This window comes from Melospiza georgiana, chromosome 11, assembly GCF_028018845.1.
Source record: "Melospiza georgiana isolate bMelGeo1 chromosome 11, bMelGeo1.pri, whole genome shotgun sequence".
Lineage (NCBI taxonomy): Eukaryota > Metazoa > Chordata > Aves > Passeriformes > Passerellidae > Melospiza > Melospiza georgiana.
In genome coordinates, this window is record NC_080440.1 from 12,089,376 (window position 1) to 12,108,411 (window position 19,036).

The 19,036-nt window shown below is 48.3% G+C and overlaps 1 protein-coding gene across 2 annotated transcripts in view; it reads right to left on the minus strand.

Annotated features, from left to right (window-relative positions):
- NCKIPSD (NCK interacting protein with SH3 domain) overlaps positions 1 to 19,036 on the minus strand; it is a 49,929-nt gene that overhangs the window by 18,243 nt on the left and 12,650 nt on the right. For both annotated transcript variants that reach the window (XM_058031726.1, XM_058031727.1), the window contains 4 exons: positions 9,767 to 9,879; positions 8,823 to 9,024; positions 4,384 to 4,471; positions 1,678 to 2,303 (listed from right to left, as the gene is read on the minus strand). In XM_058031726.1, the coding sequence (XP_057887709.1) occupies positions 1,678 to 2,303; positions 4,384 to 4,471; positions 8,823 to 9,024; positions 9,767 to 9,879 (1,029 nt within the window). The remainder of the gene's footprint in view (positions 1 to 1,677; positions 2,304 to 4,383; positions 4,472 to 8,822; positions 9,025 to 9,766; positions 9,880 to 19,036) is intronic.

Consider the following 19,036-nt stretch of genomic DNA (forward strand, 5'->3'; position numbering starts at 1 on the left):
CTGGAAAAGGAATAGAAAGGATATAACTAATTAAAGAACATGATACAAAAGGTTGAAGCAGGTATGGTATCTACTATGAGCAGACCAAAGCTTTAAAACAAAGCTGATCTCTCACTCTGTTTTAGGGAGTAGAAGAAAAACCTTGAAAAATATGCAAGAGATGAGTTACCATGTATTTGCATGGACTGGGGAGTAGAGGGATTTCAGAAGCTACAAATTAAAGAAAAAATTCCTTGACCTAGAACTGACAACTCAGCAACAATTCTACACAGAAACCCCTGAGACTGTGGAATGATTTGGTATAATGAACAATACAAAGTCAACAATAATAATTTGTACCACTAAACCACACTAGTGAAGCTGCAGCAGTGCAGCCACCTCACAAGCACACGTGCCCACCCTTCCAGCTGTCAGAGCTAGTCCAGTCTCCCACACCAGGTGAACAACCTCACCTGGGACCAGGCCCCCACCTATCAGCAGAGCTGTATCATCTGGCTGGGACACTGAGCAAAAATGCACACCACATCCACAACATTTACACCTGAGCACTGTGCAAGCCCATCCAGGCTCTCCTTCTGAAAGCAGTACTGCTCAAAATAGGTATGATGAGATATTATGAGATGGGAGAGAATCGTCTGCTGTGTCTCCATGTATTACTGATCATTTTAAAATCCCACAGATGTCCTGGATGACAGATATCATATCAGTTACCAGAAGATCCATACTACTCCCTGCACCAGCATCACCTTCTTCCCACCCTTTTCAAGCTGGTCTGCAACAATGGCCATGAAATTGAGGCTTTCAAATCCCCTCTGCAGAAACTTGGCACTAAATAATTTCTGTGGAATTAAGCTTATTGTATCCTGAGTATAGGTATGAATGGTAAAAATAATATTAAAATATTGGACAAGGTGCAAATATCTGAAAACTGAACTCCTCAGCATTCAAGACAGAGCCAGAACATTTGCTTGAACCAGCTAAATTTTTTTGCTGAATCTAGATCACACATTGACAGGGCATTGTTATTGGAGAAGGAAGCAATTAACCACTGGGTTATGGCCACAGAGACTTTATGATTGCTTATAGGCCCCTCTATTCAGTACAAACAGTCAGCCAGATTACGATTTGATGTAAAATTTGAACGTCATTAGTTTTCCATATTCAAATGCCTCCAAACAGTTCATTATAATCTTGCTATTAGCAATGGAATTCCAATCTTACAAGTTTGTATGATGTGCACTCCTCAGGGCTGCACTGAGCAAGTGGGAGCTGAAATTTATTATCCCTCCAGCTAAAGCAGAGGGCTGTCCAGGTGCACTTCACCATTTCAACGACTGATGCAGAAGGAGAAAGATAGGCTTATTTTGACATAAGGTTTACTTAGAACAAGCTCAAGATAATGCTCCAACTCAAGGCTAAGTTGTACATCTGCAGCTCATCTGGGGAATAAAAACTCACCTGTTTTCCACTTCTCTGCTAACAGTACTAGGACCTGGCTTAAACCCTTTAAACTCCTGGTTCCCCTGGCTGGATGTTTATCCCCATCTAGCACCTTTCATTTGGGATCTCACTGCATTTCTCATCCCAAACATGAGGAGCTCACTGAGCTCATGACACCTTATCCTTGATGCTCAGAGGTGGTGAGCAGCATCCCCACTCCAGCCTGACACACATTACCTTACTCTCCACCACGGAGATGAGGATCTGCTCCATGATGCTGCTGGTGGCGGGGACAGAGGTCTGGATGTGGCCGATGACGATGCCGATGGCCACGCGGGACAGCTCGTAGCTCAGGTGGGTGTTCCTGCGCACCAGCTCGATCAGTTCCGCACCGATTGTCTTGGGCACCGAGGCCACCAGGCCACCGGCCTCTGCAGACAGCGACTCCACCCCAGCTCCCTTCTTATCCTCCAGGCAGAGGTTGCTGAAGGCATCCAGGCTTGCAGGGGGGGCCGGGGCAGTTTTCTTTCCCTGAGAAGTCTTCTCCCCATCCACATTGTGGGACCTGTGGGTCCCCCCTTCGCCTGGCGGAGCTGGGGCGTTCCTCTTGGACTGGGGAGATTTGCTGGTATCCTTTGGGGAGGTGCCGTAACGGGAGTGGGAGACGGAGCCGCTGTCCAGGTTGCGGGTGATGGTGGTGTGCACGCTCCGGCTGGGGACAGGGGGCGGCGTGTTGGCAGGACTGGACGTGGCCGTGGGGAGAGCGCTCTCGGACACAGAAGAAGCAGTGTACAAAGTATCCAGGGATGTCGTGCTTATAGAGGAGGCACTAGAAGCTGACCCAGGAATAATTTCAACGGCATCTGAAAGGGAACAATTAAACATGCCTTAGCAACAGCATCAAAGGAAAAGAGAAAAACCCCAAATTGCTACAGCACAGTCCATTAAGAGGCTCATTGTGCATTCGACCAGAGCAGTTTAACTCCTCTTCCTGCCTCACTTATCTCAAAGCAAAAATTGTACCAGTTCTCTCTGGAGCATTCCCACACAATCACCTCTTTAGAAAGGGGAAAGCTCCTCTGCTGAGATGAATACCCTTCAAAGGGCTTAGTGTTTTACACAGGGGAAGGGAGGGCGAGATGGACAGAACTAAGGGACAGAAAAGTCTTTTCCCCCTGGGTTAGGCTTTTTCTGTGTTAAGGATGTAAGCCCTCACTTTTGAAAGATGGTGCCTCAGAACTGCAAGACACAGAAGGCTTCACACACAAGCCTGCACCTCCCTCATGCACTGACAGTGGAGGAAACACTTGACTGACGACCTCTTTAGTCCCTCCCTTTCAGCACTCTCCCAACATTTGTTCACGAGCCCTGCAGCCCTGCTGGCACCCACTGATTTCACTAGCCTCCACACTATCTGCTCTACTGTATTTCTCCCCACACCTCTAGTTCTGACTAGCTCTAGCAGTGGGAGTCCCACCTTCCAAGGGAAAAAATCCACAACAAGCAAAGAGATATTAAGATTTTTCTTTCCTTTAATCTGGTCTTATGTATAGTTTTGGTTAATCTTATCCATTAGTTTATAGAGGGCAGAAATGTATCTGAGTTCTTCCCTCACTATGAAAACAATTACTTGGACAAACAATGGGTTAGCTGGGGTTCCCAAGAGCAGGTGGTGTTAGTGCTGGAAGAGAAGGAGCTGTACTCCATGGGGAGCTCAGAAGGCTGTTACACACACACATGCCCAAAAGAAGGAGCAGTGGGACTGATGTGAAATGCCTTTGCTGCCCTTCCACAGGCAACTCCAACCCTTCCTGCTCCATCAGTGCTTGGAGCCCTCCACCAGTCCATCCACCACTCCTCCCAAAGTAAACACCACCTAGGCAGAAAAACTGGGCCCTTCACACCCACACAGGTTCAGCATCCCCCTTTTTCCTCCTCCTCACAGAGGATCATTCATGACTCATAGCTCCCCCTATGCTTCATTAAGTAATGAGTTGAAGGAAACTGACCTTTGCAAACTCCCACCACTCCAGTGAAAAATGGCTCAATACCATTAAGCACCATTAAGGAAGCTGGTGCCAGTCCCAGGTCTCAATTACCTGCAAGTCAATAGCTCTGCCCTGCTCCACACAAGGGGACATGAGTGGGCTTGAAATGGGCTGAGTGTCACCAATGGCAGCACTGTCACAGCACAGCAGAGCACTTGGGCAAGCTGGCAGCAAGTCAGAAGGATAAGCATTACTCTGTCAGCCCAACCACACTGCAGATGGAGAAGCTCCAGCCCTGACCCCATGGTCCTGCCCTCAAGTGTTTCTCACCAGCTGCTCCTCTGCCTGTGGGCAGCACATAGGCAGATGTGTCCCTGGTATTATTACTGCTCCTTACAGGCACCAGACACTGAGTTAATGGAAATCCAACCACTGTACAAAGAAAGGGCTCAGCAGACTGGGAGTTGAGACTGCATTAAAAGCCAGTGAGATCCCCTGGTAAAGTATCACACACTGCACTGCAAGAGAACGCTCCCTCTGCCTTGTTGGGAGACAGCCATGGTGTCTGTGGGAGAAAAAGGACCTTAAACCACTGACTCAGTGCACTAGCCAGGCTAGCCACATAAGCAGGCAGAGTTGCTCCTTGGAGAGCCACAGACACTGAAGGAGCAGGGTGATGCTGTACCTGGCACCCATCCACAAGCTGCTCAGACCCTCCCAAATCAGAGCAGGCTTGAAGGAGCACAGGTCACCAGCTCAGGACCACTAGCATTAAAACCTATAGGAATCAGGCTGCATACATCTTATATTTGTAAGGATATAAACCATAATCAGAATTCAAGGAATGGATGAGGATGCTCATGTAAGCACAAAGCAGAAGCATTCAGGCCCCATGGCTGTTACATCACCCAGTGTCTGCTTCATGCCCAAGACCTGGAGAGCAGCTTGTCCTTACTTTTAATGGGAGCAGCAATCTGTGTGTTCTTGCGCTTCTCTGGAGGTGGGGGGGTGACAGGAGCAGCACGGTGAGCCTGTGGTTGGATCTGTAAGGAGAGATTGCAGGGCAATCAAAGGAGGTTAACAATAAAGATATTCTCGTTATGAAGGCTTCCTTCTCACATGCATGTGCAGATTTGTCCTTACATCTCTCTTGTCATTTGGGGCAGTTTTCTCAGGAGGACAGATGCTAATGGGCAGCCTCCCAGAAGAACAAAGCAGGACTCAAACTGACTTCATCCCCTCCCTGTGACAGGCAAAGCAGCCCTTGTTTAATTGCTGTGTTCAGAAGCACATGGCACATATGTCGTGTAGACCTGTCAAGCATTTACTCCTCCTTTATTCCAAATGCAATCCCACACACTTACCATGTCTCCACATTACTCTCAATAGCTCCACAGAGGCTGCAAACAGAGTGTGTATTTACACACTCTTCTGGAGAGATCCATTACATCAGCTACAAATACCCTTGCAGAAAGACAAAGCCAAGGACTGGAAACATGTAAATGCCTTTTCCATGCTTTCAAAGCTATTTCTGCTCATGCAGGGAGAAAATAGGGTTTGACCCTCTGTGCAATACTATGCTACCTATAGCAAGACACATTGGGAAAAGCTTTGCCAGGGAGTTGCATTAACTCTCCACATCTGGGGATTCTTGTGCAAGTCTCTTCTTCTAGGATTGCCAAGCCAGCAGTGTACAAGCCCCAGACCCAGACCCCTACACTCATCTTTTCCTGTCAGATCTAAGATCACCACTATCACATTCATCCACAGTTACTTCAGTGAGGTGCAGCCTCAGGGTTTACCTCTGATCAGCAGAGCATCACTGAACACAGCAGCCAAGCTAGGTGGGAGCACATGGCATCACTACACCAGCCCCCACAGCCCAGCAGCTCAGGGCCAGGAGACTGGCTGGGACCTCTCAGGACTGCTGGGATTCAGAGCCTGCTGCCTCAAATGTGCCTCTGCTTTTATGGGATATTGCAATCACTGTCTGTGGCCAAGCCTCCTAGGGGAGCACAGGAAGGGAAAGGAGGTGATGGCCTGAATGCCTTGGGTAACCTGGCTTTCAACCATTTGGAATCTACAATGACATTCAGTCCACCACAAGTGAAAATTTTCCAAGTTTGTTTAGCCCCGGAAAAGATGTTTTTCTGTGCCCTGTCATTGTTGAATAAACCTATATAACCACCACTGAGGGCACAGAGCTCTGCCACTCTGCCATCCCAGAGTGAAAATCTGAGACAGGCCCCTGAAGGGTCTCTATCTTACATTAGCTCAGCAGAAACAGAATGAGAAATGTATTTTTCCCCCAGATCCAGGAAGGGCAAAAACTTCATCTGAAATGGGAGCAAAGATATTCCTATAAATAGAACACCTTCAAAAGCCCCCTCAAATATTCACAACTCCATGCCAAAAGCTGACAATGTGCTCACAGCCCGTGTCTAGATCCACTAGACAAGTGAAGACAGCAGTTTGCACAAAGACTTTTAAAAAATGATCTCTTAGTCCCTTTCCCACCCAACACCAAATACATCCAACCTTATACCATGCCATATAAAAAGTCATTTTACAAGTGCCTTCAGCCAGTGAATTAGCACGAGGCACTGCTGCAGACTCCCTGCCTGCACACTCTGCTCCTGTCAATCCACCCCACATTGTTCTCTGGGTGAAATGCTATCCAGTACTTGCATACAGCTTCAAAAATTATCTGTGTTGGTCCAAAAAGAGACTGCACAGCTGAGAGAGGTCAAGCAGATCAGGAGGGGTCTCTGCATTGCCATGGTTGGCAGGCTGGCCCCAAATCCAGAAAGCTCAGCTGTGCTAAAAGCAGAGCCCTGTCTGCAGAGTGCTGGAGCTGACAGCACGAGGTGGAGCTGCTTGGCATGGCACAGCCACCATTACTGGGGCAGTGGGATTTAGCAGCCAGGCAGGCTCAGAGCTTAGTGCAGATGCATGACATTGTTTGGAGATAGCGAGGGTTGGGTCATTATGGAGTATTTCCACGGCTTCCAAATTTACCACACAAGTTTAACAGTTATTACAGGCTAGTGCTTAAATTAATAGATGTACAGACAATGCTAGCTCAGCCCCTGCCAGTTTAGGCAGCCCCACACCACAGTACAAGCGGCTGCAAGAAGAACATGAAGCATCACAGGAATTTCCCTGTGCTTGCCTGAGCTGCATGATCAGGAGCTGTGAGGAGTAACCAATGGCCATCCCCTCTCTCCACTCCCCATCCTAACCACTACCTGGGGCCAACAGGAGGATGAACAACACCAAAACCCCCAAAGGAAAACCTCCCTCCTCAGCAAGGTGACCATGCAGGAGTCCTTGAAGTCCAGATCCCACCTCTCCAGAGGAGAAAAGATGAGGGACCTTACCAAAGGTTTAAAGAGAAGCAACTGCACTTGTGTTTAAACTCTCCCTTTCCCCAGGCCTCTATTAAGGCACTGTGAGCTTCCTCAAATCCACAGATTTTACACATCTGCTGCCTGTCCTTTACCCTTTTGCAAGGACTGATAGCAGGCTGTGCTCCCTGTGCTGCTCAAAAACAAGAGCTGACTTTACCACAACACTCTCATTCCCTTTGCAGCCAAGTAGGCAGAGAACATCACCACTCTGACTCCTGGGAGCAATGTTATTATAGTAGTACCCTTTAAACAAAATAATAAAACAATAAACCAAATTAACACTCTCCCACCCACCACCTCCTCCAGGCAAACTCTGCCAAGCCAGACACACTGGTCTGTAGCAAAGGTTTCTGGAGATGAGCATCACAAACTCACTGAGCATGCACAAATGCAGCAGACTGACTAAAATACTCCAAGAGCCCAACCTCCACCCTTGGCAGCTGGTATGGCAGCAGCCCCAGCCTCCCACCTTATGCTGACTGGGGAGGAGCTGAAGCACAAATGCCCTCACCAGCTACTGCAGCCAGTTCAGTCCTGGGAGCAAAACCACTGAAAGGAAACCTCAAATTTTGCTTAGGTTTTCAGATGCAAACAGTAAATGCACTTGAAAGTCCCAAGCAATGAAAAGCACATGCCAAGACCTCTGCTCCTCTGGAGCTAGTGAGAAAGCTTAGATTTCAGTGGGTCTCCTCTTAGGCTCCTGCATAACCAGTGGAAGAAAGCAATGCTGCTTCCTCCACTTTGTATTTTCAAAGCGCTCAGGAAATCCACTGAGCTGTTAAAATCTCAAGGAGCCCTTTCAGCACAGGGCTAAGCTGGAAGCTCTTTAACTGCATCCTTAGTGCCACCCAGACAGAAACAGTTCTTTGTCAGCCAAGGAAATTTGTCTTCCTCCTTTTTGGCAAGCAACCAAACCACAGACCAGATAAAGACAGGGAATCAGCATGGAGAATGGGCTGTAAGGTGCCCCCTTTGCTTAGCCCATAATGTACAGGCTTCAGAATGGAGCTAGCTTGACTGCCAAAGAACAGAAATGAATGCTGAGGAGAAAAATGGGGTTTGTAAGAATTGCTGTGTTCAGCCAGAGTGAGCCAGAGCTGCCTTTCATCCCCCCAAACTCACAGTTCTTCAAGTGTAAAACAAGCCTCATCTGCTAGGGGTGACAGCAGATCAGTGCCTTATAAACACAATACCTCCAAACACTCAGCCCAGAGAGATGAAGAAAAATTACAGTGCATGTGTTCATCTGTAGGAGGAATAAAATGCTCATCCTTGCTTGGTGCCTTTAGCCCTAAGATCCAGCTACACCTACACAGGGACATCTGGCACATCATTCATCCCCAACAGCCACAGCCCCATCCTGGGCTGCTACTTTGAAGCCTCACTGATGCGACACTGTAACCTTGGAACTGCGTGTCACCGAGATAAAAAAAGATCTGCTTTAAATCTTATTTCCTGCAATTTGCCTTTAATTCATCATGATAAGCAACCTTCAGACAAAGCAGGATCTTTGGGGTTTTTTTTTGGCTTTTTGTTTTGTTTTGAGTAGTATAAATAGGCAGCCACAGCAGACAAAATGCTTAAGGACTAATGATCTTGTGCAGACATAACAAGGGGGAAATGAAGCAGTGCTGAGTGCTTGGAGGGAGCTCTCCTGCTCATGTCAAAACTGCTTTTCAAAGCATTCTCCAAGGAGCCTGCAACTCTTTTAGAAAGTTGCCAAGAGATAGTCACACAGTACAAAGTGGATTTCGCATGTCACCATAAAGGTATGGACCCTCAAGGACTCCAAAAAGCATGACAAGTGTAAGTGGCAGAGGGACTGTTCCAGATTTCTTAGACAACAACACTTCACACTGCAGTAATCCCAGGTCAGCAGCACAAACACCTGACTTGTAACTTCAGCTGCCAAGGCATTTTATTCAGCAGGACAAGAACCGTCACAGCACCAAAGGAGGAAGCCAGCACGCGTCCAGCCCGTTACCTGGTAGAGACCTTCATCCTCCGCCTCGAACTCGGTGTTGGGGAGGCTGTGGTGCCGCTCGTAGCCCGTCCTGCACACCCCGTTGGGCTGCCGGGACACATCCAGGTGGTGGTCACTGGAGGACTGGGTCATCACTGTCCCCTGGGGGGTGGGGGAGTGGCTCTTGCGGGACACAGTCTCCTTCCGGTGATGGATCAGCTTTCTGAAACGGAATGGTGACATCAGGAAGGGCAAAGCTCAAGGGAGTGACCACGCTGCAACACTGAAATTATTTTTTAATGATTTATTGCTTTTTGGGCTATATATACCAGAATGGGCTACATTACTCTAAACACCAGCTCCAGTTTCATTAACAACTAAGGAAGCACTTCTGGGGGAGGAAGGAAGAGGCTTTGCAAAAGCCCATAATTTATTCATCAGTTCACTGGAGAAAAATGCCTCTTCCTCGGGGGAGAGTCACATATTGCATTACAAGCTTCAGAAATTGCCTGCACTTTAGAATTGCTGTTCAACCAAGATTAAACCAGCATGCCTCAGCACAGAGGCTGAGGTGTCAGAGAAAACAAAAATTCTCCTCAGAAGCAATTATTTGAGAATGTATTAAAGACCTTGTGTCACATGCCAAAAACCTCTACAATTCCTGGCTGGTAAAGCAGAGAAAAGGCAGCCAGAAAGGTTTGGGATTTCTCCTCCAAGCCTACAGTGTGGCTGAGAATCTCCTCTTCTTGGCATGCACAGAGAGAGAGGAGCCAGGCCACAGCTCTCCTTTGCTGGACACAGCTGCCAGGAGGAGCAGCAGCAGCTCAAACACTGGGAAGTTCTCCAGTGCAGCAGCACTTTGAGGAACAGAGGCTCAAACCAACAACATCCAACATCCCCATGGACAGAGTGACACTGTGACCACCCTCCATCTGCCAGCTCTCCCAGGTGCCCATCATACTTACTGGAGGACATCTCTCTGCTCCAGGTTGTATTTCCCCCCATTCTTCATGGCTGCATTGTGCACAGCCTCAATGGCACGGTCAATGGACTGCAGAACCACATCCTGCTCCAGCACCTGAAAAACAACATCCAACATGTTACTGTGCCCTTCAGCTGAGGTTCTTTTGCACCAGAGGTTATGGCAGGAGAGATCACAGTACAGTAAACTCCCAGAGTTTATCTTCGGGAAAGAAAGTCACTGTTACAAGCACCAAAGTCCAATGATCCCTACAGGGAGATCAGAGGGAAAAGGACCATGCAGCAGCCTTGAATATTTAGCCTGCTGCAGGGAGGTTTTGAGATCCCACTGCAAAGCCAAGTTTATCCCAAGCCAAATTATTCCTCTTCTTGCTGCCTTCCTGTGGAGCAAATTCACAACTGTGAATGTGACAGTTGAAACCTGGTGGTCTCCAAAGTCTATTGGCTCTGAATGATTATTTTTTTGCTCACTTTTTTCTTGATGGTTTTTCTTCTTGTTTTGGAACTTGAAGCATCTTTTCCAAATCACAGAATCACTGGGTTGGAAGAGACCTTCAAAATCATAGAGTCCAACCCATGCCCTAACACCTCAACTAAACCATGGCACCAAGTGCCACATCCAGTCCTTTTTTAAACACATCCAGGGATGGTGACTCCACCACCTCCCTGGGCAGACCATTCCAGTACTTTATCACTCTTTCTGTAAAAAACTTTTTCCTAATATCCAGCCTATATTTCCCTTGGTGCAGCTTAAGAAAGCTGTGTTCTCTCATTCTGTCAGCTGCTGCCTGGAGAAAGAGATCAACCCCCACCTGACTACAGCCCCCTTTCAGGGAGTTGTACAGAGTGATAAGGTCACATCTGAGTCTCCTTTTGTCCAGGCTGAACACCCCCAGCTCCCTCAGTGGTTCCTCGGGGTTTGTGCTCCCAGCTCCTCTCCAGCCTCGCTGCCTCCTCTGGACGCGCTCCAGCATCCCAAGGTCCTTCCCAATCTGAGGGGCCAGAACAAGGTGCAGCCTCACCAGTGCCAAGTACAGGGGCAGAACGACCTCCCTGCTCCTGCTGGTCACTCTGTTCCTGGCACAGGCCAGGATGGCCTTCTTGGCCAGCAGGGCACATTCTGGCTCATGGTCACTCGGCTGTTGACCAGTACCCCCGGGTTCTTTTCTGCCTGGGCACTGTCCAGCCACACCACCCCCAGCCTGTAACACTGCAGGGGGTTATTGTGGGCAAAATGCAGGACTCAGCACTTGGATTTATTAAATCTCCACCCAAGCCGTCACAGCAACATTTATTTCTCCTGCCAGCTGGTTTAGCACTTGTTACTGCAGTTAAAATAAACAGCAGCCTTGAAACACCAAAGACCACTCCCTGGGCTCCCAGAGGAGGCTGGAAGGGGAACAGGAAAACAAAGCAGGTTCCTACACTTGTGACAGTCTAAAAAGCTTTGTTTACCAACAGTTGCTATGCCTTCAGGAGAAAAGACCTTTACAGGACTAAGGCAGAAGGCAAAGGACACAAGACTGAGTCTCTGACCCACAGGTCTCCCATAAGCTGCCCCTGGTGCCACCATCCACTCAGTCCCAGCGCTCCAGCCTCAGCCATGCACGAGGGGAGGAGGGGAATGCTCAGAGTCCAGTGCTCACTGCAGCTGTTTGAACACTGAATCCCTCTTTCACTTGCTTTGCCCCCCTCTGTGCATCAGAGCAACTATTTATGCAGCCAAGCAGCGGCTGGATTCTCATCAAGGATGCACCTTAATTGGCCTTAGGGGGCTGCAGAGCACAGGAGGGAACCCTCCCCACCAGGGCCAAAAGTGCCTGCCTCCATAACACTGGCATGCAGTTCCCTGATAACATCCTATGTATTATTTATATCCTGGTTAATTGCTTAAGCAAATGTGAATTAACAGCCACCACAGACTGTGGGGAAAAAAGCAAGGTGTGGATGAGAGACCTCTTCTGCAATACTCAGCTTCGAAAAATTTCGGAGATTTTTTATTTTTTGCTGGTTTGTTTTCCCAAGAAAAATACATAGGGAAGAAAGCAACTGGGGAAAACTTTAAAAATAAAACCAATTTTTCTAAAGTATCAGGTCATGATCAAAACCAACACTCAGAATTCCACTTTGGGATGAAACCTCCAAGCAGCCCCATGTGGCCTAGGGCTATGGCCTAGGGAGCATTTCATCACCTCCAACCACAGAACTAAGGAAATGGAGCAAAGTGTATTTGAACACATTCCAAGGGGGTTTGGAAGGAACAGCAAGTTATTTCAATGAATTCACATCATCTTCTGAAAAGATAAGAGAAAATTACAGCAAGTTGCACGCTCTCTCTGGGAAAGGGGAGCAGTGCAGAAGTCTCCAGCACTGCTGTCCCCAGGGGAATGCCAGTGTTGCTCTGAGTGCCACAGACCCCTGCCCTCTGCACACCCCACCCGCCCTCCTGCACTCCCACATGAGCCCTCCCTGCCCCATCCCATCCTCCCCAGTCTTCCACACTTTCACCCATATGGGTTTAAACCCTTCCTCAGTCTGATCATCCCAGGGAAGACAGCAGTACAGAGCACTGAATCCTAGTGAACAGCTCAGCATCTCTGCCCTCTTCCACAGGGCACATCAGCACAGTCCACAGGAATCCATCTACAGGCTGGGATCATAGAATGGTTTGGGTTGGAAGGGATCTTTTAAATCTTCTAGTTCTAGACCCCTACCATGAGTAGGAATGTCACTCACTAGACCAGATTGCCCAGGGTCCTGTCCAACCTGGCCTTGAACACTCCCAGGGATGGTTCCACAGTTTCTCTGGGCAACCTCTTCCAGTGCCTCACCACTCTCCAGTTAAGGAATTTCCCCCTAACATCCAATGTAAGCCTCACCTCTTGTAGTTTAAAACCAAACCCCCTTGTCTTAGCAGTACCTACCAATGTAAAAAATCATTGTCCATCTTTTATAAGCTCCCTTTAGGTACTGGAGGCAATAAGGTTTCCCTAATGCCTTCTCCAGGCTGAACAATACCACTCTCTCAGCCTGCCTCCACAGGAGGGTGCTCTTATGGAGCTGCTCCTTGCTGTGCAATGCCATTTATTATGGAGAGGGTGCTTCCTTTCTGATAAAACACAGCATTTTCACACTAATGCAGCAGTGCTGTGACAACTGGCTTTTAGCTGCTGTGCCCTTCCCTTTTGTTTCTGTTCCCAACCTTCTATTAACAAGGCCCTGTCAAAGGGCTGGAATAAAAAAGCAGCATTAACTTGCACTTTATGACATGGTTGATGCTGCTCATAAACCACCTCCCCTGCTCAGCTGGGTTGGGAGGGTGCATGTTGGGTGAGGGGGGAAATGGCAGAGCCTTCAGCACAAGGGGCTGCCCTTGTGTATTCTGGGTTGTAGGACACTCACCATCAGGGATCCCCTGCATTGTAGTCATAAAGTTAAAAAGTATCAGTATCCTGGATAGATCATGTGAGTCAGAGCAATCGGCACACTCCTCGGGTTAACCAAAATGGCACTGCTTTGTTTAAAGGGGGAGGGATGAAAAAGCACATTGCAGCTGAAATGAGCACAGGTTGCAAGGGGGCAAAAGTCTGATTTGCCAAGGTCTCACCTATGATCTCCTCCTCCCTAGGACTGGAGGGATTACGTGGTCACAGCAACTCTGGGCAGTGCCTCACTGTTCTCCCCCTGCAATCGAGGGAGATCAGTCACTCTGCAGGACAGGGGACTCCTGCCTGTATCCAGCACCCATCCCTGAGGATGCTGGCAGCTGGGACACAGGCAGGGTCTCACACATTGACAGGCAGCCCTGGCCACGCATGGCTCTGCAGACTGCAAAGGAGAGAGGCCACAAAGCAGCAGCAAGAGCAGAGCCCTGGAGGGCAGGGCAGGGCTGGGTGCTCCAAAGTCCTGCAGAGTCCTGTGCTGCAGCCCTGCCCTATCCTATGCTCTGTGCTACAAAGATGAACCCTGTTCATAAGCTAAGGCTCACATGGAAGCAAGGGAATGCATGGAAAGGGCATTGCTGTACAGAGGGCTGCCAGAGGAGACTACCAAGCAAAGCCCAGGAATTCAGCTGGATTTACTGATGCTGCACGGTGGGGGTTGGCAGAGCCCTGAGCAGCCACTGCAGCATGCAAGCTGTTAACTGTGTCCTTCAGCAGTTCACTGGCTTGCCAGGCACAGACACAGCCATGCCAGCCACTCTGGGAAGGTGGAAAAGGTGGCAGGGACAGGGCAGAGATGGCAGTGGAAGGCACCAGCCCTCACAGGGTGAGTGCAGGGGACTCCTTGGTCAGCAGGGAGTGATGGTGCCCAGGCTGTGGCCAAGAAGCACCAGCCTTCTGCCCAACATACCACAAAGATCAAGGGGTATTTGCTGAGGTATTGATAATACATTCCCACTGGTGCTTCCCCCTAGAAAGGAGCGGCTGCCACCCCCTTTATCAGATATTTCTGGTTTAATCAAACAACACTGCAGCAGAGAAATGCTGGGCTCTGTACACAGCCTGTCTCCACCACCCTGGTGACAGCAGAGAAGTGACCCTTGGTGACCACAGGCCATACTGGCCATGGGCACTGTATCAGAGAGCCAGGGCTACCACCAGCACCCCACAGGCCAGCTGCTCTGCAAGGAACATAGTTATGGCTCTAATTGAGCAGTACCATCAGCCAGGAAACTGAATTTCTTCCTTCATAGCCTGGTGTAGGAAAATCACAGCAGCATTAATAAATCATTATTTCCTCACTCCTTGCTAATAACAGAACCAAACAAAGGGCATCCCCAGTGCCTGCTGCTAATTTCCTCCCCACCTGAAGAGGACAGAGCCAGTCCTCACCCCAAGGTGGGTGGGGAAGGATGCCTTTCCCAGGGCCAAAGACAAGCTTTTAAGAAGTACCCTTCCAGAATGTCTTGTAAGTACCTAAGCATGGCCCTGCAGAGACAGGAATGCATCTATTCCTGTGCCTCACACTGCTCTCATCCCCACTGCCCCAAAAGGAGCAGTCTCCCCAAAAGGAGCACGCCTGCACTGATGTGTCACACAGGCTGGTGAGAGACCTGAGCAATTGAGAAGACACTGCAGGTGTCCTTGTTGTACAGCAGCACAACCTCCTCTCCTGCCCTCCCCAGGCTATCAGAAATGTTGTCCCCTCTCTCTTTGTTTGTAATCTTTCCACATGTACCACTGGTGTTGTTTAAATGCACTCACACAGAAGAACTTGCTCAACAGTCTAGAATAATCATACCTTTCAGAAAAGCATTTTCTAGACAAACAGGCTGACAGCTGCATCAGCTCAGACAGCCTGAGCCACTCTGTGTGCAAAAGGCTCCCACATTTATGAAAGTGGCCCATTAACTTATGGCAGGCTTTTCTTTGCCTCCACAGGGGGCTGATCCAAGAAAATATAGCTTTTTTTCTCCTCCTACCTCCCCATTCATTAGTGATCCAGGGCATTTACTCTTCTGCATGTGCAGGAATCAGTGCCCTCATGCCTGCAGCTGCCTCTGCAGCCAGAGGGGTGCCCAGGCAGGGCTGCTCATCCTCACCCTCATCTCATTGCCCCAGCTTTCACAACATGACAACAAAGGACAGACAAAGTTTTGTCTCCAGTGACAGCTCAGTTTTCATGCAGCTGCACTGACACGGACCACTGGTGAAATTAGGATATTTATCCTGCTGGCATCCACAGGCACAGGCTGGTTCTTTGTTTCACAAATCAGAGAGGAACGCCACCTCTTAGGTCACATGCCCTTCACCCCCAGTCACCGCCAGACTGTCTGCATGTTTATTCCTTCCAGATTGAAATGATCACGGCACCAATTTACAAATATCAGCTATCCTTTGTCCATGGCTCAGTGATGTGCCAGATCAGAGTTCCCCCTTTGGGACCACATGGCTCAAACAAATGGGCTGAATTTTGGTTTTTTGCATTGCTGGGGAAATTCAGCTCCTTTCCCTTCCCTTTTGCAGCCCAAATCTGAAATTTTTAGTCCTCAGGCTGCTGGCTAAGAGAGATGCATTAACTTATTCTTGCCAGCATGAAGATATTGTGCCTCACGGCACATAAAAGCACACAACAAAACCACAAGTGAAACAATGGGCAACTGCCCTGGTTACTGAGCAAATAAAGATGAGTACAGCTCCAAACAAACCTGCAGCATCTCCGACTCGCTAGCGAGAAAACAAAGACATGGCTGAGCTCTCCTGACAAAGAGGCAGCCCAGAAGCAGCCCAGGAATTCCTGCTGATACACTACAGCGCGTTTCTCACGGATCCGTGTTTTTCCACTGTGTGCTGACAGCAGCCGCCTGAGCAGGCAGCCGGCACAAATGGGAAATGAAAAGAAAGGATGGCCAGGAAAAGGGCTTAAGCTGTGCAAATCACGCTAAAGCCAAAGCCCCTGGCAAAGAGATACACTGACTAGGGACAGGGCAGGCACAAGAGGCATTCTGAACAAACAGAACCCTGGAGGCAGCAGAGGGAGGCACAGCAACCAAACCTCAACCAATTTCTCTCCCAAGAGCAGAAGCCTTGGAGTCAGGGAGCAGGGGGCAGAGACAGGCTGAGGGACAACAGAATGCATGCAACCCAGCACTGCATGCTTGTACTTCCCGAGGTGGAAATGCTTCATCCTAAGTCTCTCCAGCCATGCTCAGACCCTGTTAACTGGGCACAAAGACCAGAATCAGCCACTGATTCCTTCCCCTCATAATTTTTCACACTCCAGTAACCAGAACACATGTCTCATGCCAAAACAGTCTAAGAGGATAAAAGCAGAGAGAGAAATTTTTAAAATAAAACAATCAACACATACTCACGTATCCTGCTGTTCCCTACTGCCTTGTTAGTGCTCTCAATGCTTCAGGGACTTCCCTGGCTCAGCCTGCCCCAGGTGAGCAGCTGCCAGACAACAGAGGTGCCCCTATCTTTAGGATCACCTGCTCAGCATCATTTTGCACACAATTGTCAAGCCAAGTCAGTATCTGACATGATCAGATACTGTGGCATTTGTGTGAGAAAACTTACATTTCTACTGACACATAAACATAAAACGTATACACATACATAAACATAAAATGTATATACATACACATACTGGAGTTATCACCTACACTGAAAAAGAGACCAGTAGACAGCCTCTGCTTTGATGAATATGCAGGATTATGAACCAGGATGTATCAAGGTGGAAGGAAAAAATACTGCAGGGCAGCACTAGAAGTATACCAAGACTTTTGACATATTAGCCCTTGAAGTTGAAAAAAAGCCCTACAGAAGGGGTTTTGCCAGACTTTGTGTGGTCTTCAGTTTGGTACCCCAAAAAACTGCTACAGATGTCATTTACTCTCATTCAGCACAGCTCCAAGATCACTTGCACACAATCAGCACAGGTCTATGAGATAACCCCGATATTAATTATGATCAAAAATGCAACTAATTTCTAAGTTCCCAGAGTGCTGGGAAGAATGCAAGGTGCTAATCTCAGCCCATCTTTGTTTTGATTGAGTTGGCAAAAACATGGATGTGGGATGAAGATCCAACCACAGAAACTCTCTTTGCAGTTAATAAGATTTGCCAAGAGCTGCCAGAAAAAGGAGCAAGGTCAGAGCCCAGAGGAAAGAACAAGACTGGAAAACTCTGCAAGTCCTGGCTCTTTTTCTGGCATTCAAAGAGGAAAGCTCAGCTTCCCCCCACAATTTATTTCCATAGCAGAAATTGTAACAAAATGCCAGAAAGGTGACAGTTATATAAAACCTAAGATGAAAAAATTCAAATGTCTACCATGATTGAGAGAACTCTTTCCCTTCCCAATTACCCTTGCCTTGGAGCACATTCCAGTACATGAGGATCAAGTAAGTAAAAGTCTCCAGGGGTCAAGCAGGAAAAATATGCAATTACACTGTTAATTCAACTGATGCCCAAAGACACATGCAGAAGAGCCCACATGTACATGTGAACCAAAAGGGACTTTCCTCCTGCATGCCACAGACTGGCACTGATGTAACAGCTTGCAGTTACATGTTTGAGAAAGAGGTACTAACTCGTGATTCATCTTGCACAGGAATTTATGATTTATCAGCTTTTCTTCCCAAATCCTCCCTGTCCCATGACCAGCACTCTGGCAAGAGTCAGAAGGCAGCAAACTGGAGTTATTATGTGCTTTGGGATAATAACTGTGTTGCCCAAACCCAAAACCATGGGGAAATTAAAAAGTGTCTCTTATACAGACAGAAAGTAGGGAAATGCAAAATTAATTGGACCTGCTGTCTCAGTCCCAGAGAACATGGGAAGACAGGCAGCAAACACAGGTCTACAACCCAGGAACACTGGCCAGGCAGGAAGGAGAAGGGGCAAGGAGGGTGCACAGGTCACCATCCAAGGAAGGGCAGAGCCTGTGGGCTTGGCAGGAACAATCTGAGTCTGTCACATGGAGAACAAGTGCTGCTTTCTGGTCTCCATGAGATGAACAGCCACATGTACTTCATTAAAGCCATTAATGAGGGAGAAGAGATTTCATCCTTAAGAGGCAACCACAGAAAAGTCATCAGCTAGTTTTAGTCTTGGACAGCTGTAAATTGCACAAAAAAGTGAACCAGACATGAATCCCCATAATCTTTTGAGTAGCACCAGGATCAGAGCTGCCAGGCCTGGCACAGCCCAGGCTCTTTTCTGCTAAGCTGTCACTGTGAGATGAAAACCTGCCTTGCATTACTGTGAGCAAACCTGAGAGAGGCCCTGGAAAGTTGTCCCCAAAGATCATTCTAGTCAGGAGGATCAAAGGCAGCTCGCTGCTGCAGGATCAGTTAACAGTCTGGACAGAAAAGAATTTTTCTGTGTTTTGGACTCTACATGCACAATAAGCATTGCTTCCTGTGCCATGAAGGGGCACAGCTCCCCTCACACTGTGGCAGGCCATCTACCCCTCCCCTCCTCTACCACAGGTACTGGGTGCATGAAGAGAGAACCTGGCTGAAAGGCCCACAAGGGGTCATCTCTGGCTCCAAAAAAGCTCAGGCCTCAGCTAAGAATCAACCTCCTAGTCTAGAGAGCAGATGTGGGAAGAGATAAAAGAAATATTCTTGACTGAGAGACACTGTTTTACAAACTATAAAAGACATATGAGTTATCCCAGAGGCAGAAGCCTCTTACACACACTCTGACAAGTGTTCAAGACTTCTCCCCAGAGTTTGGATGCAGATTCTGAGGTTGGTTTCCAGGGAACTGAGGGGAAGGATCTCAATGTGTGCTCCACCAACA